Raw genomic sequence first — 17172 nt, 5'->3', positions numbered from 1 at the left:
TGGTTTTGTTTGTTAACTTCACCATTCACATAAAAGTTTGCCTCATCACTGAACAAAATCTTCTGCGTGAACTGAGGGTCCTGTTCCAATTTTCGTTTTGCTCATTCTGCAAATTCTGTGAGCCGATCTGGGTCATCCTCGCTGAGATGCTGCAGTAGCTGGAGTTTGTAAGGGTGCCATTTGTGAGTAGCTAATATCCGCCGAAGCGATGTTCGACTAATGCCACTCTCCAGTGACATGCGGCGAGTGCTACGCTGTGGGCTCTTGCTGAATGAAGCTAGGACAGCCACTGATGTTTCTTCATTAGTGACAGTTTTCTTGCGTCCACATTTTGGCAAATCCAACACTGAACCAGTTTCACCAAACTCAGCAAGCAGTTTGCTGACTGTAGCATGGGAGATGGGTGGTCTCGTAGGGTGTCTTGCATTGAAATCTGCTGCAATGACCCGGTTACTGCGTTCACCAGATATCAACTCAATTTCGATCCGCTCCTCACGTGTTAACATCTTCGACATGTCAATGGCTGTGAACAAAGAGAAACTTGTAAATAACTCATGAAAGAATAAAGTTACGTTGAAACCAAGCACACTGTTGTTTTTCTTGTGACATTACCAATAAGTTTGATGTGTCACATGGCCCTCTTCCTATTGAAAAAACAAAAGTTGTATCCAAGATGGCCGACTTCTAAATGGCCACCATGGTCACCACCCATCTTGAGGAGTTTGCCCCCTCACATATACTAATGTGCCACAAACAGGACTTTAATATCACCAACCATTCCCATGTTATTACGCTGTATCCACATAAATGGCCCACCCTGTAGAGTGTACAAAGGGAATCTGGGATGCAAAATAAAAAGGGATCTTTCTGCTTCCCATCATGAGCATCGTTGTTTCATGTGCAAAGTATTCCCTGGCAGCCACAGTCACTGTGGGAAAGTCCTTTGTGAAAATGATCCCCGTGTGCCATGTCAGGTTGCTGAGAGACTGTCTGCCTGCTGCAGGGCTGCAGAGGTGCAGTACATGTTTGAAATAATCAGGAGAATTCTCCTAACCTGGCTGCTCCTGTCCTTCCACCACACTGAGGTCAGAATAAAGTTACTACATGATCTGGAGCCCACTGTCTATCAAAGCTGTCTACTTGTACACAACTTTCTTTTCATCAGCTGAGTAACTTTGCTACCTTTTTACCAAAAAGAACTAAACTGATGACCACAGCTCCCATTTTATATGCCAATAAAGTCTAAACAATATTAGCAAATGGAAGTGTTGCATACCGCAAAAAAGAAACCAACAGAATGAAGTGGGCCAAATTGCTTTTGTCTTGTAAGAAGTATCAAAAATATCTTTACAAATACAATCTTACCTCAATTATGAACCTCTAAATGGTCAGTACAATGTTGCTTTATGTCTGTGCAACCTGCAATCAACTTTGCAATCATTATCTTTCTTACTGAAACCTGAGTGCTAAAAATCTACCTTGCCTGCAGTGATTTCTTCTCCTCTTGGCAGATGTAAAATTGCTTATTGCTGTTGTCACCAAAGCTAAATTGAGATAGAGAGAGTTTTGTTGTGTCAAAGAGCTTTTGTCAATTGTACGACAACAACGTGAGCCCCATATTGCCCGGTCAGCTGCTCAAGAATAGCTTATAGTTGTTAAGCTGCGGGATCAGCGCGCACAGCGATCTGTAACTACGAAAACACTTTTTGATATTAAACTACAACACATGTCTGCAGTCAGCCTTTAAATGAATAAGGTGCACCTGTTGGCATTTTATTGTTTTCATAAAAGCATTGAATGAGCAGCCATTAACACTACTGTATACTGTTGCAAAAAACATCTTAAAAAAACGGTAATATTCCGGCAGCTGGGGCGCCAAAATGCTACCGTAAAATAACAGAAAATAACTTCCTCATGAAAATACAGTTATTTTCAGTAATGAAAATACAGTTTGTTGCGCTAATTTTACATGGGATTCTGCCTTTCCCAAGTGCTTTTAGACATTAAATTAGGAACATTTTAACGTGATCAAACAATGAAATTACCTATAAACAAGGTGAATGAATCATAATACGTAAATGTACAGAAATATACAGTTAAATAATAATGGATTGCATGCCCTGGGACAGAGGCGAGGCTGCCATATCGCACCATCGGCCCATCACCAGTAGGCGGTAGGTGAAGAGTCTTGACCACATACACAATACCAAGGGCGTCCGAGCCGGGGCTCGAACCGGCAACCTTCTGATCACAAGGCGAACTGCCAACTCTTGAGCCACGATCGCCCCAAATAGCAACGATAATAATACTTATGTGATGTAACACAAGCTTATAGGAATCATGTTATATACTTTTCCATAGCATTACATTTGAATTCAACAGTTCAATCTTTCAAATAACAGACAGATATTTGTGAAATCCTGACACATTTGTGAATGTATTTTAACAATCTAAATATGCTCATGTACAGACAGATACATTTAATAATCATGACAATTATGTTTTATTGCATTACAGTGATTTAACGTTAATTTACATTTGAAATGTGAAATCAGTCTATTTACGTAACTTTAATGATGTTCTAGAAGAACAGAGCAAAACTGTAAAATGCAGTAAAATACTTTTATATTAGGATGTTTTCCTACAGTGCAGCCAAACCCGCAACCTTGTGGTTGTTAGTTCACATTCATTGGCCGATGCTTAGCGTCGTGTTATTATGTGTCCCAACATCCAATGGCATGTCACATTGTTTTCATGGCCACACCCTCACCCCAGGTGCAGAGGCCTATTTCTGTTCAGGAATGTTGTGAATACTTTGAGATTTATATTAATTGCAATTCCTGCCTCTACATTTATTTTTTAAAATATATAATTAGCACAGCGTGGCCGTGCAATGTTTTATATGTTTTTATTAGTTTTTATTCCTATTAATTATATTTTCACTTGTTACCTCTGAATTATTGAATCAGACCTAGATGACATGAAATCAGCACAATTATAATTCAAATACTCCTTTAATTATTGATTATTCTCATTAATTTTCGATCATTTTATATATTTTTCCATAGTATTACATTTGAATTTAACAGATCATTCTCTCACATAACAGACAACTATTTGTGAAATTGTGATACATTTCTGAATGTATTTTTACAATCTAAATATGCATATGTACAAAAAAATATATTAAAAAAAACAAGTAAATTGTGTTTTACTGTATTTACAGTGATGTTATTTTACCTTTGACATGTAAAATCACAGTCTACTTATGTAAATGTAATGATATTCTAGAAAGACAGTACAAAACTGTAAAATATACAGTAAGATACTTTAACATTACTATTTTTTGGAACAGTGTAGCTTTATTCCCAGCATATAAACATTTGCTGACAAGAGTTTGAAGATGACTGTCTTATTAAAAATTCAAAAACTGTCTTTTTGTGATCTAAATGTCTCAGATTTTTCTAGATATCTGTATAACATCCTGAAAGGAGGATGTCTTTTTAAAGGCCATTACTGAGCAGAACATGACATCATGGATTGGTGAATTTGTAGTTTATTGCATTTCAAGATCTATTTTCTTACTCCAGCCCACCTGCTGAACTCAACCCCATCTCGCACCATCAGGTCTAATCAGGGTTTCCTCTGTGTTTATGGAGCTGTGGCTGCTGGGAGGTGTGGTTCATCTAGAGCCTAAATACCTGGCCACAGCACAACACTGAGCTTGGTGTGCACAAGTCTATTGGCTCTCATTAGCTGTGCCACTTTGCACCAATACAGTGAGCAGGGATGCACCCAGGCTTAGGCTTTTAACTGCCTCTAACAGTGTATTAACCATTAATTCAATTTAAAGAGGGAATAAGAAGGTCTTTACCTTCCCATTGCACAGAATGACCATAATGCACCTGTGAATCACTGATTACCTGGCTGGCTGCTAACAATTTTTTTTCTAGCCTCTGTTATGGGTCAAAATCTCCCACTGAACTGTTATCACCCCACCCGCTCCAGTTATTAAGTCAGCGCAGCCTACTCATCCCTGTTGTGTGACTTTATTAAGGTGAAATTAAGCCCACAACTAACTTTAAATACCACCGTTTAATAAGGCCCACTTTACAATTTTCAAATTCTGAACTAATAGCTTTAAAATTGCTTAATAACTCCTATATGTCTCATGCAGAAGGACGATAAAATGTGTATCCAGCCCCATCTGCTCCTCGTTACGTTACTTGCTAATCGGTGTTATTAGTCCGCAGCATATGGAAACTGTCTCACCAAATGGAGTACATACTGACTTTTCTAAGCAGGAAAATATCAGTGCAAACTGATTTGAAAGCTCACATATAGAGCAACACAAATCCATAGCAGGAAACTGATTGAAGTGTTAAATTCATTGAAGTGGAAAAATCAGTTTTGTGTGCAACTTGAACTGTCTCTGAGATGAACAGTGAAATGTTTCACTCCACTGTCAACCTCTCATGCATCGCACCACATTCAGTATTTATTTGAACATGCTGGTATAACATTAGTGTGGCATCTTGATGCCTCAGTTTGAGCTTGGCGTTAATTACCTGTGCAACCCTGCAGAGCTGCAGGCTAACTGTACAATACTGTACTGTACTAGCAATGAACTTTGTGGAATCACACAAGAACCTGAAGCAGGTTTATAGTTAGCCATGGGCAGGTGATCCTGTATCATGTCACTCCAGTTCTTCATTAATAATCTGCCATATCCTGTATGGACTTTTTAAAAGCAGCCCCACTGTGTATTCCTTGTTGTCAGTTGCATTAGACATCTCTGTCAGTTGCAGCACTATCATATTTTCCTTAAAGACACACACAGCCTGGTGGACGATGGGCTCAATTGCTTGTTTTGAGTTCTATTGTATGCAACATGCTGCTTATTTTCTAAATCCAGAGTAAAATAGACCATGACGCTCTGCCTTAGGGTGCCTACTGCACTTCTGTTCACTTGGTTTCAAATCAGGTGAGATTGTTGTGGTTCAAACATTCAGTTCAAGGCTTTAAAAACAGGAAACAAATGAGGCTACATCCATCACTTAAATACAGTCTATGGTTAACGATGCTAATATCCCCCGTCATTGCTTTTTTGATTTTTCTGTGTGTTACATATAGACAGCTACTGATCAGCGATAATATCTCCTGATGTGATCGAGGCTTGCTGATGATTTCCTGCCTTAGTTGTCAGAAAAGCTTTGGGACTCACCTTTTCATCTATTCACTTTACTGTTGACTCAGTTCGGTGTAAATTGAAAATACCGTTCACCTAATAATGATGCAGTTTTCCTTCTTGACAAAACCTCCATGGATTTCATTTAAGACACCTTTTAGGGCAAAGTATTTCCATTTGAGGGTGAAGAAAATCCACTTCCTCAGCTGAATGAAGTGAAAGCGAATTACTTTAACGTTCAGCTAAGAGCCTGAGCTCAGCTCAACATTAGAGGCTGTCAGAGGTGCAGGGTGTGAAGCTGTTAAGCTTAGCGAAGTGATGGACTGTCATATTAGGAAAAATGTTTCAGTGAGTGACGCCCACCTCAATGTGATATTTTTTATAACGCTGGTATTTTGGCAATTTAAATAAAAAAAATCATAGTTTTATGTGATTATGGTTTTTCGTGCATTTGTGTTTTTGTAAAGTGTTGGGTTACTCTTCTTCCTGCCAAAGAGCTGATGTAAAGAAGGAGCAAGCCAGAGTGATCGACAGCAGTGGTCAGATGACACATTTCTTTACAGTATTAGGCTGTATGTAAACAGTCTTTGACTGACAGCCAGTCAGCTGGAGCACAATGCAGTCTCCTCTTGTGTTTCAGTAATGCAATAACAATTCTATCCTATCCTATTCTAACAAACTTTAATACAAAATATTTCTCTTTGAGTCACAGCGGATTGAGCTGTAGAGCTTAAAAACACAGTCATTTTCTCCTCTCAAGTTTGTGCCTCTTTTACTACACTCGCAGAGCACATGCATGAATATCAGGTGTCTTGGGAGGAGTGCAAAATCCATAACCAGCTTTGCTCTATTGTCATGGAAAATGTCAAGATTCAGTTCTCTGTAGTCGTTAGCGGGAACCAAATCATCTGAGACAGGATGCTGTAGTGGTTACTCGGTTTCAGACTGCATATTTCAGCTGTCTGATAAATAAATACAAAGCCTTTCCAAACTCTCTCAGCTTCCAGGGGAAACTGTGAATAACCTTCTACTGTTGTGTTCACATTAAATCTGTAGGAGAGTTGCCACTGATCGATGCAAATAGTGGCTGATATGCATCCGCTCGAGTAGAAAATATCTTAACCTCAGCAAAGAATTTACATGGTACTATGAGCTGGATTCTCCTGAGACCACCTTGTACCAGCCAGAAATGGAGGACAAGCTTATTGTCACCATTTGTGAGCAGCGGGAGCTGTTTGATTCTTTTAAATAGAGACTGGAGCAAAGGCCAGAGCTTTAAGAAAATAAAAGGCAGTGGGACTTCCTGGTAGGTTCTGAGAATCTGTTACTGTTGGATATTAAGGGAAGGTGCAAAAACATAAAAAAAAGGGGGGGGGGGGAGCCCTGGGGGCTGTAGTAATGCTTATATCATAAAGTGTGTAGTAAACTGTGCAGTTATCAGCTAATGCATTTATGAGTGTATTGCACAATAATTTAAGTAAAATACTATGAATACATAAACACTACAAGAAGTGTAGCAGGTATTTTGGAAAGTCTGTTAGTGATCATGTTTATTATCATATTATTGTTCACTGACAAATCCTTCAAGAGGCACCAAAATTGAGAGGTCTACTTCAATGAACTGTCTGAAGTGAAGCAGGGCTCGCAAAATTTCATAATCCCTGGTAGCCCTTCGGGCAGGGACTCTTCAGTTTTTGGTAGCCCAAAATAAATTTAAGTAGCCCGAATAAAGAAGAGAGCAATTTTTTGATTGATGTTTTGTTTCCTTTACAATATTATACATTAAAGTATAATATTGTAAAGGAAACAAAACATTAATCAAAAAATTGTTGAAACACAAATTACAACATTGTATAAGAATTACAATCATCAACTCAAATACTTGGTTCTAATTGAACAGAAATTTCTATGAACTTGTAAGAACTGTGTAGGACATGAATCAGTCTGTGTCAGATCCTGAATTTGAAATTTCCACTGAAGTCACGGGTAAGAGGCAAGTGGGACCAAGATCGAGGCCATTTGCTTTTTGAAGTTTGCAAAGACTGCTACATTGTGCCAGTGGTAGTTCACTCTTTGCAACATAGTACGCTGTTTTAAACTGATTATTCAGGTTTATTTTTAGTATGTTATTTGCAATTGGTGTTTGTTCTGGGAAAGATATTGCAGACTGAGCAATGATGCATTTCTTGCATTTCTCATGGGTTCTAATGGGGGCCTTTCTTAAAATGACTGGTCCCAGTAACAAAGGCGCTTGTCGACTCAGAAATCGAGGGAAAACCAACAACACACCCGGCAGAACATTATGTTATTTACACGGGTGCACATAAGTGGTCCGCAGGTGCGCATTCGCTGTCAAAATAAAAGACGCGCGCCAGATAAGAAGTTGCAACGCGCGTTTGCGTCCATATAAAATGCACTGTTTTTGTCCGCTAGAGTGGGATTTTCACGGCACATTCTGCACCACATCTCTGTGCGTTCATCATTTGTTTGAAGCCAGCTCACCTCCTGCAACCACTTTCCCGAGAATACGCGCTTCTTTTGTGGTTCGGACTCCTTCTGCTATTCTTTGGAGGTGGAGGAACACCAAAGTAATTGCTTAAAGGAGCTTCTTCGACATCTTTAAGAGTTCTAAACAAATGTCTGTCCTCCTCCAGAAACTCTTATGTACGCAAACACACGTTGCAACTTCTTATCTTGTGCGCGTTTTTTATTTTGACAGCGAATGCGCACCTGCGGACCACTTATGTGCAGCCCTGGTTATTTAGCTCATCATATTGCAGCCACAGAAATTCTTTTGTCCATGAAACCATAAAGCTGCACTTTCTTTTTGCCTTATAGTCTGATTTGTCACTTTTCCGTTTTGTGGTAAGCTTTTCTTTGGCTGTCACTTCTTCACCCTGACCTGTCTTATTTGGCTCAGCAGAACTAAAATATATATCCTGCTGCTTTTACACAGGCACTCACATAACGCTCAGCGATTCTCTGCGCGATCAACCTCTCACATGTTTAAGCTGCGGGAGATTTCACTTGTCATGTTTGCGTAGTAAGCTAACGATTGATAAGACAATGTCAGAGGAATTGGTGCGCAAATTATCGTCACTCACCAATCAGTGCTGTCGCTCTCTATACACAGTTCGCGCGATTGCAAAGTGAAAGCAAAAAAACAAGCGCAAATTCAAACGCGATTTCAATATGTCACATATTGACAGTGGCTCACCGATGCCAATGACATAATTACCCAGCTACGTTTCCGAAAGAATGCAAAAGCATTGACATATATTTTTCCTTCCTACGATAGCCCGACGGGCAGGGCAGAGATAGATTTTGGTAGCCCGACTGGAAAAATCACTAGCCCCGGGACGTCGGGCTAGCGATTTTGCGAGCCCTGTGAAGCCTAGCAGGTGACTGGCAGCCAGAACCCTAAAAATACATAACTGTAGTTCTTAATATAATCTGAAAAGTAAGTTATAAAGATTGTAAAGATGAAATTTCCTACAGTTTTGACTTGGACCAGATTGTAACTATGTCTATTTCTACTGTAAAGCTGGACATTTACCGTATTTTTTATACATAAGGTGCATTAAGCAAAACAAAACAGTCAGATAAGTCAAACTTTACTCAGCTCCTTCTTGCTTCCTCCTCTTCCGTACCATTGATTCATTAATGCTGAATCCTCTGGCAGCTGCTCTATTCCCATGTTGTTGCAGTATATTAATGACTAACCTCGTATTGTGGATGGATTATCTCAGTTGTTCTCCTGACTGAAGTTTGGTCCGTTTACAGCATCCTGCCATGCGATTGCATTTGTCTCTAACCATCAGGAACCCTCACGTTAACTTTTATCGAGTGGAAAAAAGTTAGCGTTCATCCTCCAGCTTCACTGTTTATGCTAACATAGCTGTGTTTCTACCAATCACGTAGCACATCATTATATACCAGGTAGCCCAACTTCAGTAACTCTACAAACGTCACTGCTGTTTAGTTTTCTGTCTTCATTTATGTTGGAAGTGACAGCAGAGCTGTACGTTTGAATTTTTCAGAAATCTCTCAGTCAGAACATGCTATATCATGTTTAGGTGGAAACTAGCGAGCTAACTTCCTGCTAACTTCTAACTCTGTTAAATGTAATAAATCCTGTTTTCATGGATGCCTGGATGTTAAACTTAATTGTAACACCTGGTAAAACAGCAACGCTGATGATTTTATTAAAGATGAAAGAATTTAGACAGTTTTTAACTCTCAGTGATGCTGCAGTGTTCGTTTGACTTTGGGACCTGAAAGTGACAGAGTTTAGGACCCAGATTACTCCGTGAGGCTCCTGATAGGTAGCTGTAATGCTCCGACAATCCATCAAGCGGTGCGGCTTCGTAGCTTACAAAAGTCGTACTAATACTGCACCTTATCCGGTCGTTAAGTCTGACGTCACTAGCCGTGTCTGGGCCTAAACTCCGCTGCAGCTCCATATATCAAACGATCACTATGGCATTACTGAGAGTTGAAAAACTGTCTAAAGTCTTTCATCTTTAATAAAATGATCAACGTTCTGCTCTACCAGGTGTAACAATTGAGTTTAACATCCAGGCATCCATGAAAACGGAATTTATGACATTTAACGGAGTTAGAAGTTAGCAGGAAGTTAGCTCGCTAGCTTCTATCTAAATACAATATAGCATGTCCTGACTTTTAGTTTAGTTAGTTAGTTTAGGACCCAGATTACTCCGCGAGGCTCCTGAGTACGGTAGCCGTAATGCTCAGACAATCCATCAAGCGGTGCGGCTTCGTAGCTTACAAAAGTCGTACTAATACTGAACCTTATATCCCGAAAAGACACGGTAACCATCTAGGATTGACTCACTTTGGAGCCAGCCCCAAGTGGCCACTAATGGAATTGCAGTTTTTTGTCCCTTTTGCATGGGCTCCATGTTTTGCTCCTGTGTACCCCCCCCTGTTGCCAGCAGAAACCATGACAAATGCCTGGTTTCATTTGCTTTCTGTGTGGAGCAGAGAAGCTGTTTGTTGATGTTGAAAATCTTCCAGCAGCTTTGAGGCAGCTTGGCTGTCACCTCTCTTTCGTTCCCTGGGGTTTTCATTTTATATGTGTCACTGCAGTATCTTTCCTTCCCTCCTCACAACTCATTCTAAGCTCTTTATTTTAGGCTGTCACGGCACAGTGAGCTCGTCAAAGTGTGAGCTAAAATGTTTGAAAAATCTGCATCATGGTCTTTAAGAGTGTAACACAGGGTCTTCTCAGGGTAGTAGGGTTGTCATGATACAAGGGTTTCAAGCTCAATACTAAGGAAAATACTCACTACTTGTTATCATGTCAAAAATTAAAGAAACTGTTTTTAAATAAAAACTAGAACAGTACAAACAATATCAGTGACAACCATATTTTTAAGTTGATTGATGTAGTGCACAATACATCAATGTAACTTTCAGGTTTATATCAAATATTTAAGATTTTCTAAAGTACTGACAAAAAATAGACAATGTAGCAGTAAGTGAGTATACTGTATACTGCAGAGGCTCACAGCAGGAACGTAATGTAAGTTGATTCAACTTTATACATTTGGTCATTTATAATCTTGCATTGACCTGAACTTTTGACTTTTGACTTGTGCTTTTATTGAATCTCTTCTGTGTGACTTTGAATTGAATGAAAACATGTAGTGAAGCTTGAGGATGTTATTGAGAAGTTATCTTGGATTGCTGATCACAGAAACCATCCAAACCTCTGTGGAGAACAGCCAAAATGTAAAATGTTATATGCTGACAGGCACCAAGGACATTATACTAATGTTAAATTAGATGTTAAATGTGTGCAGTGGTTTTTATTTGTGAACTAACTGAGGCAATCTAAATGACAAAGAAAAGATTTAAGTTTGTCTTAAGTGGCTGACAAATCGTAATGACCCTTCAGGCCTCGTATGTAGTGCCACCTCTCACACTAGCTGCTCTGTACTTTGCTTCATGCTGAACTGTTGAAGAATAATGAAAAGAGCTGTACCAGAGTCGGTGCTTGTTAACCTGCTGTGTTGAAATGATTCCAGCTTTTTGCAGTTTCTATCGGCTGGCTGATGTAATTATCAGCTAAAGAAGCTGGAGGTAATGTCTGCTTTGTATATTGTTTCATATCAATGTATAACAAAACTCTCCTGTTTGTAGAGCTTTGATGAATTTGTTTATGCTGTTTGCATATTTTTGTTACAACGAGAAGGTAATTGAAGTAATGGTTTCCTAATTGATTTGTGTATGTATACTGCTTCTTGCTATATGGAAGGATGGAGTATACATTGCTTGTTACTTCCACTCAGTAACAGCAACTTCTATCAGCATGCCCTGCACTCTTGTGGGGTGAAAGATGTGCAATGCCTGATACTGAAAACAGAAAAAAATCCTTCAAGGTTTGATAGTTTTGTAGCTGAAGGTTCAAGCAAACTTCCAGAACCTTATTTTCTGTTATTTACCCATGAAATAGTTTTTATGTTGAAACATCTCTGCAATGCTGTTTTTAAGAAAAGATTACAGATTAGGATTCTAAATAATTGCGGTTTGTTGTATGAGAAAAGCTCAAGTAGGTGTGTAAAACCGTCCTTCCTCGGAGGCACGGACAGAGGTGTGGAATGGGATTTTCAGCCTGTGATTTTATTACATTTGGTCTGTAATTTGGCAGGATTGTGATCTGACTGCATCGAGCGTGTCAGATTATGTGTGCTTGGTAGGAGCCTTTTTCCGTCACAATGCATTTTACCGGCAGTGAAATTGCATCGCCCTCGCTCTCGTTCACACAGATCCATGACGAGGAATTCTGTGGTAGGATTAGTCATGCAGTGGCCCTGCCATACTTACATTAGAGCTGGATTTCACTGTGTTTGAATTTCACGGGGGGAAAACCTTACAACCTGAAGGTTTGTGGAACGAGCAGTGAAAATCTGACAGAGCCAGGCTGAGACTCGTCTGTATCATGTCCAGGAGTGCTGATGTGTGTTTGTCTGTCTTACAGAGGACCAGATACCACACGGCTTCCCCACCATAGACATGGGCCCCCAGCTGAAGGTTGTGGAAAGAACGCGTACGGCTACAATGCTGTGTGCAGCCAGCGGAAACCCCGATCCAGAGATCTACTGGTTCAAAGATTTCCTGCCTGTGGATATTAGTAGCAGCAATGGGCGCATTAAGCAGCTGCGATCAGGTAAAGCACTCATCTCAGTCGGTTCACACACAGATTTCTGTTAAGCAATAAGAGGCACAGGATTCTTCAGATGTTAATCATTCATTTTTAATTAGTAGAAAACCTGTTGAAAAGGTGCAATTGTGAGAGTTTGAGGAGAATTCACATATCATAATAACACTGCACTGTCTGTGCAATATAATATTTATATGTATTGATTGAGAGTCCATTTATGTTTTCACCAACAAGAGGGATGTACTAAGGAGTGTCAGAGTTGTCAGTATCACGGCTCTCCCTTCATCTGGTTAGAGCATCATACTAACTTGTATCGGCTATGCAGACGTGAAAAGCACCAGATTTTTCTTGTACTCTTAAGTGCAACATATGAATTCATTTTATACATCCAACCAAGGAAGTTAATAAAGTTACAGATAAATACAAATATGTTTACTCTGTGCTCTGTGCAGCTTCATATATATATAATCTTTAAAAAAAATAAATAAATAATGGATATTCCAGCCCTATTTTAAGTGACGCAGAGGGGAAAACTGCTTCTCAGGCCTTCTGCTGTGACGCTTCAATTGCAAGTATTGTCTCGAGTAGATGCAATCAGTTCCAGCAGCCCCGTCGGAGCTGGAACATGATGCAGACTTTGAGATACTGACATAGTCTCAGAGGAACAAGCCTGAAGAAGGCAACATTCAGTTGCTCCATTTTTACAGAGGAAGAGTGAAACTGAAGCAGCAGAGAAAGTTGATGAACGCTGCTGTAAAACCAGTTATCTCTAACTGGGGTTTTAGGTTTGGTTGAGCAAGTATAAGCAAAGAAAGTCTGGCTGAGTAGTACACCTCTCTGAGCCTGGGACCTCTCTGAGCCTGGGACCTCACTGAGCCTGGGACCTCTCTGAGCCTGGGACCTCTCTGAGTCTGGGACCTCTCTGAGCCTGGGACCTCTCTGAGCCTGGGACCTCTCTGAGCCTGGGACCTGTCTGAGTCTGGGACCTCTCTGAGTCTGGGACCTCTCTGAGCCTGGGACCTGTCTGAGTCTGGGACCTCTCTGAGTCTGGGACCTCTCTGAGCCTGGGACCTCTCTGAGCCTGGGACCTCTCTGAGCCTGGGACCTCTCTGAGCCTGGGACCTCACTGAGCCTGGGACCTGTCTGAGCCTGGGACCTGTCTGAGCCTGGGACCTCACTGAGCCTGGGACCTCTCTGAGCCTGGGACCTCTCTGAGTCTGGGACCTCTCTGAGCCTGGGACCTCTCTGAGCCTGGGACCTCACTGAGCCTGGGACCTCTCTGAGCCTGGGACCTCACTGAGCCTGGGACCTGTCTGAGCCTGGGACCTGTCTGAGCCTGGGACCTCTCTGAGCCTGGGACCTCACTGAGCCTGGGACCTCTCTGAGCCTGGGACTTCTCTGAGTCTGGGACCTCTCTGAGCCTGGGACCTCTCTGAGCCTGGGACCTCACTGAGCCTGGGACTTCTCTGAGTCTGGGACCTCTCTGAGCCTGGGACCTCTCTGAGCCTGGGACTTCTCTGAGTCTGGGACTTCTCTGAGTCTGGGACCTCTCTGAGCCTGGGACCTCTCTGAGCCTGGGACCTCTCTGAGCCTGGGACCTCTCTGAGTCTGGGACCTCACTGAGCCTGGGACCTCACTGAGCCTGGGACCTCTCTGAGCCTGGGACTTCTCTGAGCCTGGGACCTCTCTGAGCCTGGGACCTCTCTGAGCCTGGGACCTCTCTGAGCCTGGGACCTCACTGAGCCTGGGACCTCTCTGAGTCTGGGACCTCACTGAGCCTGGGACCTCTCTGAGCCTGGGACTTCTCTGAGCCTGGGACCTCTCTGAGCCTGGGACCTCTCTGAGCCTGGGACCTCTCTGAGCCTGGGACCTCACTGAGCCTGGGACCTCTCTGAGCCTGGGACCTCTCTGAGCCTGGGACCTCTCTGAGTCTGGGACTTCTCTGAGTCTGGGACTTCTCTGAGTCTGGGACCTCTCTGAGCCTGGGACCTCTCTGAGCCTGGGACTTCTCTGAGTCTGGGACCTCACTGAGCCTGGGACCTCACTGAGCCTGGGACTTCTCTGAGTCTGGGACTTCTCTGAGTCTGGGACCTCTCTGAGCCTGGGACCTCTCTGAGCCTGGGACTTCTCTGAGTCTGGGACCTCACTGAGCCTGGGACCTCTCTGAGCCTGGGACTTCTCTGAGCCTGGGACCTCTCTGAGCCTGGGACCTCTCTGAGCCTGGGACCTCTCTGAGCCTGGGACCTCTCTGAGCCTGGGACCTCACTGAGCCTGGGACCTCTCTGAGCCTGGGACCTCTCTGAGCCTGGGACTTCTCTGAGTCTGGGACTTCTCTGAGTCTGGGACCTCTCTGAGTCTGGGACCTCTCTGAGCCATTTAATAATTCCTTCAGATATTAGCACCCAGGCCTGTCAGTGTCATACTGTTAGTGTTGAACACAGTTTCTGTTTTACTGGATATAATAAGTCTCTTAATGGGATTTGGTTTGTGTTTACATGCATTTATAGACTCATGACCATAGCACAGACGACTGATCACAAAATTACATAAAAAATAACAACACTTAAGGTGAAGTGGTAAGCAACAACTGAAGTTGCTAAGAGTAAAATACACATCAAGCAAATGATGGAGGCTAATGTTTCCTACTTTGAACAGAACCTCATAGATTCAGTAATTACCTGAGCAGCACCTGTGCAGGATTATTGGCGTGCCAAGAGTGCTTAAGACCCCACAGACGGTGATGAATGTTAAAGCACAGGCAGCCCTGTAAAGCAGCTCTGTGAGGAGGCTGCCAGCATCCAAAGAAGCAGATAGTGCATCTCATTCCACCAATCCGGGCTGTGCGGCTCACAGCAGAGCTGGATGGCTGAGTAACCGAGCCCTGCGCAACCTATCAGCTGCCCTTTCTGCTCACTTTCCGAGAGAAAATAGAAATGTTTGAGTCTTGCCAAAACTCGTAAGCACCTACGCATCGTTGGATCGGCTGTTCAGGTTCAAACATCCCTCCCAGCTTTGCAGCAAAGCTAAGAAGCAGATTTCACATCTCAGCGGGCCCGGGGCCCCTCTTGAGGCTGCTTGCGTCTCAATACAGGCTGGAGACGAAAGGCTGAGAGACATGCTCTGGGACATCGCTGCCACTGAAGTTCACCCCCAGGATTTTCCCAAGTCACAGTCAGGGCCTCAGGTAGGGACAAAAATGCCATATATTATTAACTGAACAGCACGGCAATTTGTTTTAATTTGGTTCATAGAGCCCCACTGTCACATGGAGTCCCTCTGCAGTCGAGCACAGATGGCTTCCTTTATTGGAAAAATCAGAGTTATCCAGTGGCACGCCAGGAAAGTGAAACAGATAAAGTCAGCCCCTCAGAGTTATTCAAATTATTTGTTTCAGTAGCTTTCATTATAAAGACAGTGACTATATTAGTTCCTTTTAAATGCCTTTGATCCATTTAAAACTTTAATAGCTTCTTTCTTTTTCAATCTGAGGCCTTTGCTCTGTTTGAAGAAAAAAAACATAAAAATCTTCTGCATAACTTTTTCCTGCCAATATTTCAATAAAAGATGTAAAACCAATGAGGGACAAAGTTTCAGGATGAGATCTGACTGTCCAGGGGGAACAATGAGACCCCAGAGAAGAGGAGCGACAGCCCTGCAGTAAACGTGGGGTGCAACGTTCACCTCCGAGTCACCACAAACCTGTGACTCAGCTGAACACTGCTGCGAGTCACTGAAAACCTCTGAGACCACGTTTTGGAAATCAGAAAGAAATCAACTATTTAATTTGTAGGTGAGACTTCACTAGCAAGGACCACAACCTTCATACTTATTACTGATAATGTTGTGTGTAAAAACGACAGATAAATGAGAAGCAACACTCTCAGGGAGTGGCTGCTGCTTACGTAACACCTCAGTGGGGACTGAGCTTGGCACAGGTAGGCGGGTAGGCGGGCTGGTTTATAGACGTCTTACAGGAAGGGTTTGAGGTGTGATCCTGCTCATGAAATCTGGAGATCCCACTTCAGTTATTTTTGCTGCCAGATGTTCTTAAACTGGTATTTCAGTCATGTAGAACTGAAGTTTAAAATAGTGAAGATACAGATTTGAAACCAAAAGAAATCCAAGCAAAGATTATCTGACTTTTTTTTTTTCTTCGGATCGAGCTTAAGTTACCTTGACCTTGACCCTTGACCTTGAGCTTACAGTACACAGAAAATCATTCTTCTGAATATTTCCAACTATTCCAGCCTCAGTCTGTGAGGTTCAACAAGAAGACAAATAAGATCAAACACCTGATAATCTTGTAATTCATCCAAATTCAGTGAAGACACAATAATTCAGTGTGCAGTTGTTTGTTTTTGGTTAACCCCCAGTTATGAACTGACTATCAAAAGGCAAAAACCAACTTAAAACTTTGCTTAACTTCTACTGTGACTAAAAAATAGTGGATAAGGATGAGAATAATACGGACTTTGAAGTCTACAGGTAAAAACGAAATCGTCGTTGTTATTTGGTTGGATACTGCTCGCTGATGCTGGGCTCAGACTGCATCAGCCATTACGGTCACATCAGGATAATGTAGGGCAGGTTGAGAGTGACAGTGGGCACTGTGCATAGCAGTAGATGTTTTATCCACCAGGGAGGGGAAAGACGACCATGACAGAATTATTTTCTGTCTTCTGCTGTGATTCCTTCAATTCTGTGAGTTTGAGTAATTAGGCATCAACAAGACAGCACCACCTTAGTTTAAAGACCTATAAAGAGTAAGGACCATGCCAGTGCAGCTGGATGGAGCTGT

General features: G+C 42.1%; 1 protein-coding gene across 24 annotated transcripts in view; it reads left to right on the top strand.

Annotated features, from left to right (window-relative positions):
* Positions 1 to 17172, top strand: part of ptprfa (protein tyrosine phosphatase receptor type Fa) — a 350902-nt gene that overhangs the window by 179772 nt on the left and 153958 nt on the right. For all 24 annotated transcript variants that reach the window (XM_084953588.1, XM_084953601.1, XM_084953608.1 and 21 more), the window contains one exon: positions 12192 to 12380. In XM_084953588.1, coding sequence (XP_084809714.1) covers positions 12192 to 12380 — 189 coding nt within the window. The remainder of the gene's footprint in view (positions 1 to 12191; positions 12381 to 17172) is intronic.

This window comes from Perissodus microlepis, chromosome 15, assembly GCF_051167445.1.
Source record: "Perissodus microlepis isolate ML-2025 ecotype Zambia chromosome 15, ASM5116744v1, whole genome shotgun sequence".
NCBI lineage: Eukaryota > Metazoa > Chordata > Actinopteri > Cichliformes > Cichlidae > Perissodus > Perissodus microlepis.
This window is presented reverse-complemented; position numbering and strand designations above follow the sequence as displayed.